The 17,878-nt window shown below is 43.5% G+C and overlaps 2 protein-coding genes across 4 annotated transcripts in view; one reads left to right on the top strand and one right to left on the bottom strand.

Annotated features, from left to right (window-relative positions):
* The window catches only part of TSEN2 (tRNA splicing endonuclease subunit 2), a 41,224-nt gene extending 35,792 nt beyond the window's left edge, over positions 1–5,432 (top strand). For both annotated transcript variants that reach the window (XM_082749101.1, XM_082749102.1), the window contains exons 9-12: positions 1,675–1,711; positions 2,250–2,361; positions 3,470–3,559; positions 4,538–5,432. In XM_082749101.1, coding sequence (XP_082605227.1) covers positions 1,675–1,711; positions 2,250–2,361; positions 3,470–3,559; positions 4,538–4,597 — 299 coding nt within the window. In that variant the 3' untranslated portion in view covers positions 4,598–5,432. The remainder of the gene's footprint in view (positions 1–1,674; positions 1,712–2,249; positions 2,362–3,469; positions 3,560–4,537) is intronic.
* A 7,222-nt stretch (positions 5,433–12,654) lies between these two features.
* On the bottom strand, positions 12,655–17,778 carry MKRN2OS (MKRN2 opposite strand). Of its 2 annotated transcripts, none has more exons than XM_082749045.1 (4): positions 17,454–17,778; positions 14,574–14,623; positions 13,839–14,001; positions 12,655–13,066 (listed from the first exon to the last, which is right to left on the bottom strand). In XM_082749045.1, exons 1-4 carry the CDS (start codon positions 17,669–17,671, stop codon positions 12,826–12,828), a joined length of 672 nt encoding a protein of 223 aa, XP_082605171.1. In that variant the 5' UTR covers positions 17,672–17,778; the 3' UTR covers positions 12,655–12,825. The 2 variants fall into 2 exon arrangements, with proteins under 2 accessions (XP_082605171.1, XP_082605172.1); XM_082749046.1 differs by having other exon boundaries at positions 12,655–12,998; positions 17,454–17,750.
* Positions 17,779–17,878: the final 100 nt, after the last annotated feature.

Raw genomic sequence — 17,878 nt, 5'->3', positions numbered from 1 at the left:
CTCAGAGATGTTAGTAACTTTTTTGAAGTCATACAACCATGAGTGGCAGAAACCGGGCAGGTAGCAAAACTCCTGAATTCAAGTTCATTCCAGTACATGGTTTCCTTCCCTACACCACATCTCAGAAAGCTGAGGATTGTATGTTAGGGTATTTACTTAAATTTGTCCCCTTAACACGCAGTGAATTTGAGCTGACTTGCCAAATCCTTTAACTACAATTTAAATAGGAAATATCATAGTAAGAAGGAAACATGACCCTCGTAAATGTAGTCTAGGTGAAGGATTGCTGTGATGTCCATGGGCCTACGGGTTACTACTCATGCTGTCAAGTTGGCTCTGAGCTTGCTGTGCCTAAGGGAAATGTGATTAGCTACAGTACTGGCATGGCCAAAAAGGAAAATTTTCTCAATTCCTCAAAGGATAAAAAGCTTTCCTGCATTGATTTTGCACTGGGGATAGTCACAAGCTTATAGTATAATTGTGTATTAGTAAAGATAATTTTATACCAGTAGTTACATATAAACCCCAGATCTCAGAGGCTTAACAACAGAAGTTAATTTTTCATGTGCAATCCAAAAACTGGTATCTCTGAGTGGTGATGCAGATCAACTCCCAAAGGTGCTTCAGGAGTCTAGCCTTCTTCTTTATGCCTCCGTGGTCTTCACCAGATGGCTTTGAAGGTCATCTTCTAAAAGGACTAAGTACAGGCTTGGTACATGGCAGGGTCTTATGGGCCAGCCTGGCTGCTTGGGAGACTGAGAGACATGATCTAGCCACGTGCCTAGAAAGAGGGAATGAGTTTGGTAAACAGACTTGCCACAGACTTTGTGCCTCTGAAGGGTTCCCTGTGCAGTTCAAGATTCTCCAGGTCAGAGTCCTTGCTCCAGGCTCTTGTGGGCACTGGCTTTCGACCTCCACAGATTGACAGAAGGGCAGACTCATCTCCAAATGGCCTGTATGATTACATGACTGTTTTCCCCACCTGACTGAATTTCTTAAAAAGTAGTGATGATTCTTACTCATCTCTAGCACCAAAACTCCAGCCAGCTTGTACCTGGCTGGAGTAGCTCAGACCCTTTGAATTACTTTGATTTGAAATTAATAACAAAATATTGGTCAACATTATATGTACTTCGCATTTTTCTTTTAAGATTTTATTTATTTATTTGACAGAGATCACAAGCAGGCAGAGAGGCAGGCAGAAAGAGAGGAGGAAGCAGGCTCCCTGCTGAGCAGAGACCCCCCCCCCCCCCCGATGCGGGGGTCGATCCCAGGACCCTGGGATCATGACCTGAGCCGAAGACAGAGGCTTTAACCCACTGAGCCACCCAAGCGCCCCTGTACTTCGCATGTTTAACATCATTTCACATTCTCACTCTGGAAGAGTATAAGACAAGAGGCAAGACCAAAATCACTTGTATTTGAATTTGGATTTCTTTTGTGAGGTGAGGGTGAGATAAAATTGTTAGGATCCTGGCCACAGATTTGCTTTACTAATTGCTTTTTGTTCCAGGGGAAGAAAACAGTTTGGGTTTTAAAAATAGACCACAGGGCATATTGCAGATTACCCATATACAGATAATTGGGTATTTATGTCTCTTTAGAGAAGAGAAAATGCCACTAATAAGATTTTGATTTCAAGTGGTTATACATTTTCTTTCTTTTTCTTTGCAGTGTTGTATCGAAAAGGCCCTCCATTTTACCACGCAAGGTTTGGAGTGATTTTTAAATAAGTTTATCATTTAAAGGAACAGGAGGAAATTTCTGTCTTCCAGTGTAATTTTCAGTGCCACAGAAACTATTACAGTCGTGTTTCTCTTGACCTATTAGGAATAGATGCTCTAAATCTGTGCCTTACACACTAACATTGTTGTACTATATGTAAAATAATGAATAAGTTATGACAAATGTGTTGTATGTAGTGTTACACTTTTAGTTAATCTATTGCAGTAATTGTTCGTCTTAATATCAGTGAGTGTTAATATCTAAACAGTTAAGTGAATTCATGGCTTTCTAATTGGAAGCAACATTTCTGTTCTCTCCTTGTCAGTGTTGAGATGAGCCTGAAAGTTTTTAATGTAAAGCAAATGTTTTCATTAATACTTTTCCCAATAACTTGCAAGGACATTTAGGATTAGATGATGTATGTTTTATTTTCTGTATCTTTGTACTTGGTAGAATAAGCATTATTCATTTAAAGAGGTTGATTTCATGCTGTTTATTTTTATAATGCCTTCTGTGTCTTCCAGTTACTCTGTCATTATTGAGTTGGTCGATGACAATTTTGAGGGCTCTCTTCGCAGACCTTTCAGTTGGAGGTCACTGGCTGCCTTGAGCAGAGTTTCAGTTAATGTCTCCAAGGTAACAACATCAGCTTTCACATTCATGTGTCCCTTAAAATGGTTGGATGATTTTTTTTTTATTAAATGTAATAGAATCATAGAAGTCATCTGTAGGAACTTCACACCTGCCAGCGAGAAGGGGCTAGAAGCTGACCTCCTCTCACTTTCCCTGTCATCACCCACTCATGCTGAGCTCCAAGAATTGAGCTTCAGAGTTTCCTGTAGTGATTGATGTAGGTGGGCCTTGCCTTCCTCCCCAGAGGTGCTGTCAGCATATGCTCAACAGTCACTCACACACATTCACAAGGGAGTCAAAACATTGGTAAATTTCTTTTCAGAGCTAGCAGATCTCTTGAAGAGAAAGGAAGGATATTAATATTTATGGCTGAACACTGTACGTGTTTTCTCACCACCGTGTTGTTATCCTCATCGCTAAGGGTGAGGAATCAGTCAGAATCAGATCCTGAGTGACAAAGCCAAGATCACACAGCTTATATGCAGAATTGGGATTTAAACCCACAGTCATCCAACTGCCTGGTTGTGTTCTGCTGGATTCTGCAGCCATCAAGATAGGCAGGAAATTTCATCTTACACCAGAACTACTAAGGATGAAAGCTTTGTGTGTTCTCTGTCATCCAAAAGTTTGCTAACTGAACACAGATTGTGAACCCCCTCTGGCTGTGTCCCAGAGCTCTTGGAGGTGTGGTGGCAGGGGAGACCAGAAGGTCCAGCAGAGGCCAGGTGGAAACAATCTTGAGTCCAGGTTAAGTTGCTTATGCATGGCCTATAAAAAGCAACATTGTCTGTTAGAAATAGGGAGTCTATACTGCTTTTAGTACTTTTAGACCCACTTTATGGGACTTGTTGCATATATTTAATATTTTAAATACTGGGTTTATAACCTATATATTTGCTTTATTTGCATTCTCTTGCCATGTCCACAATGACTAAATGGCAGGTCCTTAGTCTAGCTCTCAGGCCCAGTCATGTTCCTAGGAGGTAATCAATGTGCTTTGTAAGTTTCCAAGAGCGCACGATGGGAGGGAATAGAGCCTGCCTGCATTTCCTGCACCGAAATTTATGTTGTTATTGTGTGGAATGTGGACATTTTCTTCATCTCTCAATAGGAACTGATGCTGTGCTATTTGATTAAACCCTCTACCATGACTAACAAAGAGATGGAGTCCCCAGAATGTATGAAACAAATTAAAGTTCAGGTAGGTAAACTCAGAGACAGACTCATGGCATCCCAAAGATTCCATCCATCATATTGTGTCCTCTGGAACATGTGGTCCCAAGAAAAAAAATGAAAACCATCTTTCCTTGGTAACAGGAAGCCCCCACAGAGGCCCTCTCCCTGCTGAGCCCACTCTCACTCCTCTGTAATTCCCGCTGCCACTTTCTCTGCTGTGTCATTTGGCTTCCGTTATTCCCCACCATCCAGCTGATGCTGCTTTTACAGACGGCCTGGGACCTCCTGGCCGGACCTTCCCCAGGTCTCAGTCCCAGAAACTAAAGTGGTGCTGCTAACTCACTCCCCCACTTGAACTTCTTGTCTGGCTTCTGAGTCTTCTGGCAGGTGTTCTCCGCCACGGCGGCCATCCTGTTACCCAGTATTAGTGACTATTTCTGCCCCTCGCCCTGCCTGTGACTGCTCCCCCACATCCAGCATATTGTCAGTTTTCTTTGTCTCTCACCTTGCACCCTTTCTTGTTCGCACTGCTCTGTCCTGCTGCAGCCTTGCCAGCCAGCCCCAGTGCCCGTGCCTCATCTGAGCAGTTTTCCCTGCTCGCACCCCCTAGGTTAGCTGTTCTTCGTGTGCCAGCCCAGCCCACTGCTCCCTTCTTAGTGCTGGCCTGGATATACCAGCACAGTCTCAGAGCTGGTTCTAATGGTAAAGGCTCGCTTTCATACCGGCACTCCTGTTCCTGCAATGTGCTAATGGAATACCACTGCCAACACAAGTTTAGCTTTTAAAATCTTGGTGTGATTACGGTAGATGGTATTTGCATGGAAGGTGTGTATTGCTACCTTCCCCTTAGCCCCAGGTGTTTCAGTGACAAGGAATGGGAGTGGATATCATCATTCTATAGACGGTTCTTTGTGAAATGTTGCTGTGATCCCACAGGCCTAGCATGTTCTTTCATTTCTGTTCTTGAAATTTTTAGTCACCTTTTTATTTTCATTGGTTACAGGAGGTGATTCTAAGTCGTTGGGTTTCTTCACGAGAGAGGAGTGACCAAGATGAACTTTAACGATTCAACCTCAGAATTCTGCTTTATCAACAAATGCTATTGAGTCTCCTACAGTAAGCCAAGTTCAGTGTGAGGTAGAGTCCTCTTATTATAATCGCCTGATAATTGAAAAGTTTTAAAGGGCATAGCAGTCCCAGCACCAAGAAGCAGTTAGTATTTTACAAGATAAGATTACACAGGGGAGAAAAAAGATCCCCTTGCTGGCCTCAGATTCTGTCCTTGGGTCAGTAACTGACTCCCGCCTGATTTTGAGCAGCTTGTCTGTGGGCCGGGGTCCTCATCCATTCAATAAGCAGGTGTGACTAGATGAGTCCCAAGAGGACTCTTCCAGCAGCAGGGAAATTCTGTTACTCTCTGATTTTACTTGAAAATGACAGTAGTTTACATTTATGTGCCATAGAACAGTTTCCCAAACACTCGTACACGTGTGTCTCTTATAACTCACCTCCATGCCATTCCTGAGAGAGTGCCAGAAAGGAGATTTGGGGATTGTAAGGCTCTGTATTCTGTTATGTTAAAGGGAACAAATAATGTGTATCTCACCTTATCTAAGAACCTGAACCAATTACTCAAACGCTTAAAAATCTGTTTAATAACTGTCAAGGATTTTCATGTCATAAAGCCTTTAAAACCTAATCTTTAGCTCTCCACAAACTTACTGATGGACATGCTTGTGTATAGTACACAACAGTATTGTACAGTATTAGAGAAAAATTGCATCGTGCTTCAGTGAACTTGTTATAAAATTTTTAAAATGTAGTGAAATAATGTATGGAGTTATATAATGAATGCAGTTAGAATTTGGTAAAACACAATAAACCAAGCCTTTTTCAGATTGCTTGTGTACCACTGAAGGTTTGCAGGGTGGCGGCGGGGGTGGAGGGGCAGACGAGCAGGGGAGAGGACAGTATTGGTGTGAGGGAAACAAATGTCAGATTCGTCCATTGTCCAAATTCAAGACACTGGCAGACAGTCTTCTTCTTGGCACTTAATATCCCAGAAGTGGATGGTACGAGCTGGAAGCTGAGAGATGACTGAGATGGGAATCTGTGTGCATTCCTCGGCCGGCAGCCTGAGATGCTGCTTGTAGCTGTGTGTGTTAACACGGTGCTTCTGTTCACAGCAGGATCCTGCTCCCTCACCTGAGAATCATTGTATCTGTATGGCCTCCGTTTTAAAGATTTGGCATTCAAATGAAGGAGGTTGTCCACTTTTTCCCCTGCCTCAGACCAATAATGATCATCACTTTGAAAGAGTCTCTTAGTAGTAAGTCCTTGCTCTTCATTAGTGATGCTAATACTTCAATATTTTTACTACCCACTTTGCTTTCTCTAAGCTCCTTAGCAAAGTCAAAGACTTGGCTTTGAAGCAGCACCCTCTCAAAACCCTGATGGTCAGCAAAATTTCTGGAGCCATTTTTTTCCCTATTTCATCTGTCATTGGTGGTGATGTTTCTCTCAAGCCTGATCAGTGTATCATGTGCCTTTTTGGTAAAAACTCTACCATGAATCCTTCATCAAAATCTTGTCCTGTGAGCACTCCACGTCATGTATCTTATCATCAGCTAATGTGTCTTCAAGGTTGTGGGGACCTCCTTCATGTAACGGCCACATTAAAGATGCAGAAAAGCCACAAGACTACACAGGTATTATTTCTAACTGAAGGCTCTAGAAGAATGTTCAAAAGCATCATCTTTAGACCAGCCTCTTAGAAAAGATTTTCCTTCTTCAGGTCCACAGTGTGAATGTCATGTAGCAGCCCGTGCGCTCTTCAGCATTACCCAGGAACCCTGGGGTTCTGGAATGATGTACCACAAAGGTTTTGGTTTACATGAGCCTCACAGTTACCGGCCAAAATAGTAGGATTAGCTTATCTGTAGATGCATTATGTCCTGGAACTTTTTTCTCACCTTCTGAAATAAATGTAACAGATGGCGTGTGTTTTCTTTTTAAAAAGCTCAGGTTGAGCAAGATTGGAAATTTGTTCTGTGATAAAACCACCTTCAGGCATGGCTGTGGTTCACTGGGGGAGATGCTGCTGCCTCACTGAAAACGGAAGTTGCTTCACCTGCTCTCTTCAAAGTGTGTTTATGTGGCTCTTAAATCATGAACCTTCCAGGCTTGCTTCAAAACGAATTCTTCCCCAAATCCTCCCTCTGCTCCAGCACTTTCCAGCCCTCCCAACGCATCTAAGCTGCCCATTGTAGCAACATGTGCTTAGGGGCATCGCGCTGACCAGTTGTGCACCCTCCATGCAAGGATTTCACTGGCTTTATAAAAGTAGCATGACACACTCAAGAGCACCATCAAACTTTGTGGAACCAACACTTTTTCCAAGTTCTGTTTTGTCACCCAGTGCAAAAAACCATACGCAAATAAAGGGGGAACACGTGTTTGGCCAGGATTCTTTTATATGATCACCTTTCTCAATATATTATCACTTTTTTTTTCTTCTAAGGGATTTCCTAGGCCTTTAAAACTCACCTACTTTCTTTCTTTTTTTTTTTTAAGATTTCTATTTATTTATTTGACAGAGCACAACCAAGGGGAGTGGGAGAGGGAGAAGCAGGCTCTCCACTGAACAGAGAGCCCAATATGGGACTCGATCCCAAGACCCTGGGATCATGACCCAAGCCAAAGGCAGACACTTAACACTTAGCCAGCTGAGTCACCCAGGTACCCAAAACACTTAACTTTCTTCATGAGCTTTTCCATTTCCATAAGAGACGTTTTTACTCAATAAAGCGGGGGAAATGATGTGACCATACGCCACCATCCAAATAGCACAAGCATTGGATGGTCAGCTAAGACTAGCACAGGCTATGTGCTTCAGGCACTAGTTGAGTGATTTTTCTGCAGACTCAGACTCATTTTGGGGTCAGTGGGTGGGGGTAGCCAATATGGAATACCATTTTTTTTTTAATTATTATAGCAAAAAATATATATTATTATAGCAAATAAATAGTGGAGGTTAAGATGGGGCAGACACCTGTGTTCATGCTTCTCCCACAACAGACTTTTGAGTTTCTGCCCTAGGACGAAGGTTTTGCGTCTCAGAGATGTGACCACCACACGCCACTGCCACCAAGTGCAAGTGGAGGACTTGACCCGAGAGCTCTGGGTCCTGGGTTTAGTGCCTTTACAAGATCTCCACAGCAGAAGTGACACCGGCTTAGAAAAACACGTGAAATCAGAAATACAGCACAGATGACTTTCAGTTGCTTCCAGGCATGCGGATTCATTTGGTGGGGGGTTGAGGGTGGACAGGAAGCACTCTTGTAAGAACCACCATACCTACCTACCATCTGTTAAAGCAGTTATTTGAGTAGTTGCTTATTTTATGATGATTCTCTTAGCTTCCATTTTAGAGGCTGACATTTTCTGACCTCATTCCCAAACCGAAGTGAAATAGTAAAGTCTGTGGCTCTGCTGGCCTAAGTTCTCCTGTAAGGAGATTGAGTTCTAGAAGGTGGTTAGTTGATAACATTACGCTTGGCAGGGATTAAACCAGCCTGAATGGGGCATAGTTTTAGGCAGGTTTACCAGGGTGGGGTTAGTTAAGTTTCTCTTCCTTTTTGAACATAGTCTGCAAGTCTGAAAAGTCACTGTTATTTACAGAATAAAATTTTGTCCCTTTCCCCCCTTATTGTTAAGGCATTTTTGTTGTTTTTTAAGTTACTATTTACTTAAATGTGATTTTTAACTTAGTTTTCTCTTTGTCGGGGAGTACATGGGTTAAAAAGAAATGAGGTGTCTTCTCACATTCACCTTCCATTTATGATTGTACTAACAGAGTTGAGTTTTTAAAAATCTGATTACAGACTCCAATAATTAAACCATGAATGTTAACTTCCTTAAAACTACCTGAGGTCATTTCTAAAATTGAGAGATACCCCTCAATTTGGGTGCCTCAGTCCGTTAAGCTGCCAGCTTTTCAGTTCAGGTTGTGATCTCATGGGTCGTGGGGTCCAGCCCCGTGTCAGACTCTGCATTCAGCAGGGAGTCTGCTTGAGTTTCCCTCTACCCCTCTCCCCACTCTTGCTATCACTGTGTGTCTCTCTCTAAAATAAATAAATCTTCAAGAAATGAAAGTAAACCCCTCGATTTATCTCAAATCTTTGTTTTCTTGTATCTAAGCTGAAAAAACTTAGTCTGCTATTTTGTGAAATCCAGGGATGCCTTAAGAATACATAAGATGAAAACACATCTGAAACTCTTAAACTTAGAGGTATTTTTTTCACTATTTTTTTAAGTGAAAGGTTGCAAGAATTTGATTTTTTTTAGAATCTTTACATCTTCAGAAATAATATTATGCAGGTAGAAATTCTTCCTCCTAACTTTTATTATTTTTTTAAGATTTATTTATTTATTTAAGAGAGGGTGGTGGGGGTGGTTGAGAGAGAATCTCAAACTCCATGCTGAGTACAGAGCCCGACATGGGGCTCGATCCCACAATTCTGAGGTCATGACCTGAGCCAAAATCAAGAGTCAGATTGCTTTACTGACTGAGCCAGGTGCCCCTCTTCTTCCAAACTTTTAAATGGCCCATTCTGATAAACTGGAATCAGAAAAACCTGGGTCTAAATTCCATGTCTACATTAGGGAAACAGTGGTGACCTTGAGAGCCTTGCCTCTGAACCTTAGTCTGCTCACCTGTGAAACAGGGATTTATCTGCTGTGTGTTTTGCAAACTAGATGAAATGACCAGTGAAAGGGTCTGGCACGTCTCGGGTATACTTTTTTCCCTTTCAGAGGAACCGAAAATGTAAGCTCGGCCATAGTTGTTTTCTCTAGGAGATGTGTAGCCAATTTTTTATGCCATGGTAGGTGACAGTAAAGTAGTTTGAGGGAAAGTAGTGAAGATAGCTCTGGAGATGGCAAGAGTGGTAGTAAGCATCTCCTGCACCAAGGAAGCCAGACACAGCTATTGTGTGAATGTGGTTTTTGTTTAAATACTGTTTATTGGGTTTTCCTGGTGGTAGGAGTAATTCATCAATGCTCCAAAGGCTTTGGGAAGATGCCTTTGGGTGGATCAGTTTAGACTTTCAGATGAGGAACACTGAGGCCAACTTTACGACATTGCTGTGAAAAGGAGCCCAGCAATTGGCCACTGCGGCCATTGCGTGGCGTTGGTGGGGACTAGGTGTGTGCCCCAGGGCAGCACGTGCTGAGATGCAGAGGCACGTTGTTGGGAGTGCCAGCGAGAACTCCTCTGGGAAGCGGAGTTGGTGCCGATGCTGAATTGCCTTGTACTTCTGTTAGCATTTAACTGTTATGATAAAAGAAACTTAATGGAAGGAGCCTCAGGTAATAATTCTGCAAAACTAAGCAACATTGCCATCTATTGGTGTTATTTCGATGCTGAATTTCCTTTGTTAGGGGTAAAGCTTATAGGGTCGTGCTCTGATTTGTATGAGAGGGAATTTGTGACCTCCTGAAGTGAAAAAAGAAATAGGGTGACTACTGCTATGGTCACCCCCAGGTTGGAGAGCAGCCCCTAAAACAGGCGTTGGGGACCCTGAAAGCTTTGTTTGAAAATCAAGTGAAGCATAAGAGAAAGCATGAACTTGGTATTTCTAGCATTAACCATTCTTATTTTATCTGAATTGTTTTGCGACATTTATTTCCTTTCCATATTTGAATGTCAAAGCAAAATCTTTATTTTCTCCTTTATCTTCTCTAATGATGGCAAATCTGTGACCCAGTTGCCACAAATCCCAGATACCACTGGCTGCTTTCAGATTGCCGGGTGACCCAGGGAGTTAAGTGCACAGCCTTTGCAATCATACCTAGGTCTGATCTCTGGTTTTCCCACCATGTGACTTTGGGCAAGTCATTTCTTCAGTTTCCCACCTCACAAGATGGTCTTAAGGATCAAAAGGGAAGAAAGAGGAAAAAATTTACTCAGGTGTGGAATCCTTAATGATACCCATTAAGTGCAGCTGCTCTGATTATCAATAATTGGGAAACAGCTAGACCGGGGAAGTAGAGCCCTAAAACAGTATGCTAAGAGAATAGGGACAAATTGGAATATTTCCCAAACTCAACACTTTTTTCATCTTTACCCAGTTGAAGTCTTTATGACTTCTTGAATGCCACAGAATAGTAAGCATGATTCTGTTTAAAGTGGCATCATATTCTGAGTGGGAGGTTTTGTTTTTCTTAAAGTACCTGAACCTATAGATGGAAGTGATGTACTATGCCTTTTTTCCCCCACTGAAGTTACCAAGTGCTGAAACTTTACCCAAATGCCTCTTTGGAAACAGGCCTTAAAGATCTGTAGCAAGTCTTCTAAATATCTTTATTATGAGTAAATTATTGGTTCTGTGAAGATGGATTTGGTTTTTAGAAAGTAGATCTCTTTATTTGGTGCCGTAGCTGGGGAAATTAGCCGTGGTGGTAAATCACATTTGGTCAAAAACAAACAATTCTGGAAGCAGTTTCCAGAGAGGAACGATGAAATGTTTTCTCCTTGGCTATTTAAAGTTCAATAATCATTTGGGTGTAGGAATTCTTTTTTTTTTTTTTTTTTAAGATTATTTATGGGAGCCTGGGTGGCTCAGTGGGTTAAGCTGCTGCCTTCGGCTCAGGTCATGATCTCAGGGTCCTGGGATTGAGGCCCGCATCGGGCTCTCTGCTCAGTGGGGAGCCTGCTTCCTCCTCTCTCTCTGCCTGCCTCTCTGCCTGCTTGTGATCTCTTTCTGTCAAATAAATAAATAAAATCTTTAAAAAAAAAAAGATTATTTATTTATCCATTTGACAGACAGAGATCACAAGGAGGCAGAGAGGCAGGCAGAGAGAAGGAGAAGCAGGCTCCCTGCCGAGCAGAGAGCCTGATGCGGAGCTAGATCCCAGGACCCTGAGATCATGACCCAAGCTGAAGGCAGAGGCCTCAACCCACTGAACCACCCAGGCGCCCCGGGTATATGAATTCTGATGTGGTTGTTAAAAAATCACCTCACTTCTTTATAATTCTTCATCCCAGTTATCCCCTTCTTCCCCCTGAAGGTATTAAAGAAAGAAGTTGACCTTTCATTGTGTTCTTCCTGAATTCTGTACTTATTTATTTATTTTTAAGATTTCCTTTATTTATTTGACTGTAAGAGATGGAACACAAGCTGGGGAAGCGGAAGAGGGAGAAACAGGCTTCCTGCTGAGCCGGGAGCCTGATGCAGGGCTCAATCCCAGAATTCCAGGATCACGACTGAGCCAAAGGCAGATGCTTAACAACTGAGCCACACAGGTGCCCCCTGAATTCCATACGTAAAGTAGACAGAGGAGGGGCACCTGGCTGGCTCAGTCAGAAGCACACGCAACTCTTGATCTCAGGGTTGTGAGTTCAAGCCCCATGTTGGTGTAGAGATGACTTCAGATAAATAAAGTCTAAAATATAAATAAACACAGTAGACAGGGGATGTACTTGCCTTGGTCAGCTTAACACCCCAATCTCCTCATGTCAGGTCAAGTAATATGAGAGAGAAACAGACTGACTGACTGAGTTGCCATCCACTTTGCATATAGTCTCATAAAGACTCATTGAGAAGTGGAGCCCATTTCCTAACTTAGATTCAGAAACCCTTACTTGATTGTTTTCCTGCTCTCTTTCTTTCACTATTACTGTCAAAAGGTTACCATGCACTTTTTGAATAAAAACAGGAGAATTTATTTAATAAATTATGTCTCACTCACCTTTCTACAAATCCCCACTTTCTGGGTTCACATGGAAAACTGAATTTGTTCAGCTTTAATTAAAAAAATAGCTTTTGTTGTCCTGTGAATAAAAGATGCTGCCACTTTATGCTGTAACATGGAACCTCAGTTTAAATATAGAACAATTATGAGAATAATTTACTTGTAATGAGGGGTGCCTGGGGGGCTCAGTCAGTTAGGTGTCTGCCTTTGGCTCAGGTTGTCCTGGGATCGAGTCCCATCGAGCTCCCTGCTCAGTAGGAAGTCTGCTTCTCCCTCTCCCACTCCCCCTGCTTGTGTTCCCTCTCTCCCTGTGTCTCTCTCTGTCAAATAAATTTTTTAAAAAAAATTTACTTGTATTGCATACAATTTTTAAAACTCTAGCAAAACATAGCAATTTTTATTAATTTCATAAACACAATGCAGTAAGTAGAAATGTGCTACAAAGAAAGCCATAAAACCTTGTTATTAACCACAGTTGAACACATGTAGAAATCCCTCAAACCGTCTAACGGTGCTGTCCCTCTGCCCTTAGCACACTCAGCACGAGCCGCTCCCCTCCGGAGGACTTGTCTCCTCATCAGGGTGGTCGGTCACATAGAAGCCATACTCCTCTATCGCCCGGTAGAGTGTGATGTACTTGGAGGCCTTCCTTGTCCTTGGGACCACATACTTCTCTGTGAACTCTTCTTTGTCCAGTTGCTCCTTGCCTTCTGTGGTCAGAATACAGTTAATGAATGTGAGGGTGTAACTGTAGCAGTTGTGACGGTCTTCTTCATACCTTAGAAAACAAGGACGGTGAGAAGAGAAGGCTGAGGTTTCAAAGTGGCTCAGACACAGGCCGTGAAGCCGCCAAGGGACTTGCAGCATTGAAATTGGGCCCTCCACACACTGGGTCTGCTGGTCCCCTGGACAACTGAGCTCCCAGAGTGTAGATCTGAAGGATGCTTGGCCGCTCGGGCTATTTCTGCTTGCAACTTCAGCAAGATAGGCATGGACGCGCCTAGGTGGTCAAAGTGCTGACTTGAGTTGCACAGGAACTTGGGGAACTGGCATTTTAGAAATAGAGTTCCATTTCTAAGTTTTAGGGTATCCCAGCATCTACACTTATTTTAAGGGAAGCCTCAAACCAATTAGGTCCACAAGTATGCTACATACCTAAAGTATTGAGGGAGCAAGAAATTGAGAAATTTCAAATTGCTAAATCAAAAAAAGGGCTGCTAGGTATTTTTTACGTTTTAAACATTTAAAAAAAAATTTTAAGGGACTATAATGTGGCTTTTGCTGTACATATTAAATGTTAAGTATGTAAAAATTCTAATCAAATAATGGGAGTACTGTGTTGTAGTCCTTTCGGTTCTTAAGATACAGTGATTCTGTTATGTAAAGGTGGGCTGGCTCACCCCTGCAGAAAATCCAAGGTCATTCGACCCCTGCTTATGCTTTGTTACAGGCACTACTATCTCCGTACAGGCTCAACACGAACCAAACACAGCTTAGGAGTCCTCTACGCTGGGGTCACAACTGCATGGGGAATCTCCAGGGAACCGTACCTCTGGGGCAGCCAGGCCCCCGTGCTGGAGAAGTCTTCCAGGTACTTGTCCCACTGGTCCATCAGTCCATACATGCCAGGCTGCAGTAGCGGGATGCTGACACTCTCCTCCCACCCTGCTCCATCTCGCCGGATGCCATGTGTGGTATAGTTATACACTATTCCTGCAACCGGAAATAGGGTCACACGGGGGCTTTAGGGAACACACGCCTCTGGGAGGGGTGGTTGGAAGATGGTCACAGCCACCGTGGTCACTTTACAAAGAGGTTAGCCAGATTGTACTTTCTGATGGCTGTCAGAGAGCAGGAGTCCATGAGAGGCTCTAGAATCTGCCTCCCCACCCCCATGGTCAAGCTGGGGAGGCAGCCACCCCCCGAACAGAGCTGGAGCCTTCCCTAGAGCCAGGGAGCATTGGGGCTGTTGGAGCCTCTGCCTCTCCTGCCCTCAGCACCTCATTTCTTTCAGGGAAACCCAGTTCTTTCTCCACCCCCTCTCCTCCTTCCGCAAAGTTGCCACAGCAAATGGAGACAATGGGCCAGGATAATCATCTCCATATTCTTGTTGAAGTTTTCTATGTATCAGAGTTTCTCTCTGGTTTCCTTAAATCAGCACTGACTTTCCACTGAGACAATGGGTAATGCCTTTGATGGCTCATGTGGGTAAATCTGAGTCCAAACACCCAGTCCTGGGTTTCTGTTCACCTGTCAGTTTCTCCTGCCTTGAGCAGGGCACTCACCATTTGTGTTAGTTATTCCAACGTGAAGATCAGACCTTCCATCGTACTCCCTGAAAGAAACAGGAAGAGTCAGTATTTACAGTAGGAGACTGATCTTGGCTGGTGCCAGAACTGGCCATGAGTGATCAGGGGAGAGGAAGCGCTGTTTCAAAACTGGTTGAGCCAAGAGTACATTTGAGGTAGAAAATATGCCCTGGCCCCCATGGGTTTTTTTTAACCACCCCCCACCCCATTATTATTACTAAAGCTCTGCCACCACCACACATGCACTAAAGTGTGTGGAAAGCGAGCCCTGCTGGAGCGTGAAGTCAGCTTAGCTCTTGGCTCCCCAGCAGAGGGGCACACCTGCAGGTCAGTTGTTGAAGGAGCTCCTCATTCTTTCCACATTGTAGGTGAGGTTACAGCCTGTTCCTCAGGCTGAGCAGGGAAAGGGTCCTGAGTGCATCTCCGTGGACCTCTACCTTCAAAACTGAAATAGCTTGTCTTTTGGTCTTTGTAGCCCACAGCCATGCTCGCTTTTCCTGGACAGCCCTTGCTTCCTGAAATTGCTCTTGACCTGAGACTGTCCATTAAATCTCTGACTCCATGATTTAACCTTCATATACAATCCCAGGCCATCACTTACTAGCCTTAGGACATTAGAAAGCCACTTTCTCTGATCTCAGATTCCTCATTTGTAAAATGGGAATATAAACCTCCAGCAATCTCGTTGTAAGAATAAAATGCCTGCCAAGTACTGGCCACATACATATGTTGAATAAATCAGAGGTCATAGTTAAATGATAAAGCTCCTTCATAAGACGGCAGGTTCCCAATGGAAGCAAGCAGTCCCAGGCTTTAAGATGATCAAGAACACAAATAGTGGTCCCACTTTCAGAGTGATCCCCCAGGTCATCTTGTTGCAGCCACTCTGTTTTGAGACCCCATGGGTTCAGAGGCCGAGAATGAACCCAGCATTTCACCGCACTCTGTTTCCTGCTGAAATCCCAGCTATTCCTTCCTTCCTCCTGTCCCTTAGTGGCCAGGGAGCTTTGTGTAGTCCACAACCTGCACAACCATATGTGACAGCCCTGAGAGTTTGATGAGAACCTCAGTGATTCCTTTGGGTTATTGCAGGCTCTCTTTCACAAAGTAGGTGAAATCATCTCAGGGTGAACGGTGGGAGTCAGTCCTGAGGTTCTGGAAGTTGGCTGAAAGGGAAAGGAACAATTTGGAAGTGGGCCTTAGAGGGTCTGGTGGTAAAGGTACTACTTAGGTTTCTCCTAAACCTAAGTATTAGTATTGCTACCACATCATAGAATAAATTAATGCTTCCTAAGGGCCAACCTGAAAGTCTGTCATGTTCTAGAGAGCAGCTATGGCTCCTTCACTGTGACATCCCTAGCTGCTCAGTAAGGATTTGTTGAATGAACCAATGTTATGGTAAATAAATTCTGAATTTTAATCACTTCATTCAAAAGCTTTTGGAATCCAGCCAGTTAATACTCCAGGTTAGCACAAATGAGGGGATCTTATGAAACATTTTGGGCTTCATGATTCAGATAGGGAAAACGAAAGTTCTGCCAGTTGTATTCTGAACTGAGTATAAGAATAGGATGGAAAGGAGTACGTTGGCTCAACATTGTGACTAGAGCCTGGGTCAGGTTTATCTGCCTTATCACTGAACCTCACCACCCTGCAGAGTCGGCAGGCCCCTCCATTTGTAGATGAGGAACAGAGACTGGAGGGTCTGGAGCTGGTCTGAACGGGAATAGGAACTGGGGGCTTCGTGGCAACACAGTCTGTGCTATTCTCTCTGCACCCGGCAGCCTCCCAGAGGCATGAGTGCAGCACTCTGCACACTTTGGTTCATTTCATCCACATAAAGACAGGAAGGAAACCAATTAAGGAAGTTAGTAAGCAGGGCAATGACTAGACCACTCCAACTGTCTTATCCCAAATCAGCGCTGTCAAGGGCACATGGGGGTTGGGAGGGTGGATTTCAAGGAGGCATTAGGTCATAGTGATGTTCGTGACCATGGTCATTCCATAGTGTCCCTGCTCTCACACCTGGTTTATCTTGGGCCACTTCTAATTCCATTTGTAAATTCCACAGGGACACTAAGGAGGCACAGTCCTTTTGATTTCTGAAATCTTTCTTAGTCAGGTGGTATCCACAACTGAGGCAGACCACCTCTGGTCTTCAGTTTAATTCATCTCTATGCAGAATAGTCTGTATATGGCTTTTCTTCAGGCTTTGTACATTGTTCTTGTTGGTCACAGAAATTACAGACTAACTTGCAGTAAAGAAATTATTTTGATTAGAGTAGCCAGTTACCCTCTTAGCACAAAATCTATGACCCAAAAAAGTGCCAAGCTATCAATTTTCCTCTCTTAAGAGTGTATCAACAGTTTTGATCTTCTCTTATTCTTCATATAGTCTTTGCACTTACCAATCTAGGAAAGTACACACACCATCTATCTTTATGAAGTGAATAGACCTAAATTTTAGGATTTAATGCTGAAACACTGGCAAGATTATCCACCAAACCTCACACCATATAGTACCTGTTAGAAAAAGAAAGTTCTGGGGACACCTGGGTAGCTTGATTGGTTAAGTGTCCAACTCTTGCTTTAGGCTCAGGTCATGATCTCAGTCTCATGGCATCCCAAAGCCCCCCACCCCCACCCCTGCAGCAGGCTCTGTGCTCACCACTCAGCAGGGCGTCTGCTGGAAATTCTCTCTTCCTTTTCTTCTCCCTCTGCCCTTCCACCCTTCCCCTCCACCCCCACGGGAACTCTCTCTCTCAAATAAATCTTTAAAGAAAAAGTTTTAGTGACTACAACACAGAAGGAGAAGTTTACAGAATCACTTAATATAACACTCAAAAAGCACTGTACCTAAGAAACGTCCCTTGAGTTGGTCTGAGGAGGAATGAACATTTTTCCTGATGCCCGTTGGTAAACGGATTGGAGATGCTAATAGGTGCTTCCTCCAGCTTCCTCGAGCCTATCACCTGCTGGCAGAGGGGGCAGCGTTGGGGAACACTGAAGCTATAGATGTATTTCTTACAGTGGTTGAATTTAATTAAAGCCTTTCCGGCCTCAGTACGCTGCATGGCTTTCCTGTCCTGGGCAACCGGGTGCCGTTTCCCAAGACTTCCTTTTCCTCATTACCTGGCTAGCAAATGTAAGCCTCCTGAGTAACCTGAACAACAGTGATGTCATCCTGATTGACAGCGCAAGTAGGATTAACCAGTAACCAGACCTCCCTGGAAACTGGTGTCTTAAAGAGCTAGTTTTCATTTGTGCTCACTTACAGTTTC

This window comes from Mustela nivalis (genome assembly GCF_964662115.1).
Source record: "Mustela nivalis genome assembly, chromosome: 1".
NCBI classification, from domain to species: Eukaryota; Metazoa; Chordata; class Mammalia; order Carnivora; family Mustelidae; genus Mustela; species Mustela nivalis.
Note: the sequence above shows the minus strand (reverse complement) of the source record. Positions and strands in the feature narration are given on the sequence as shown.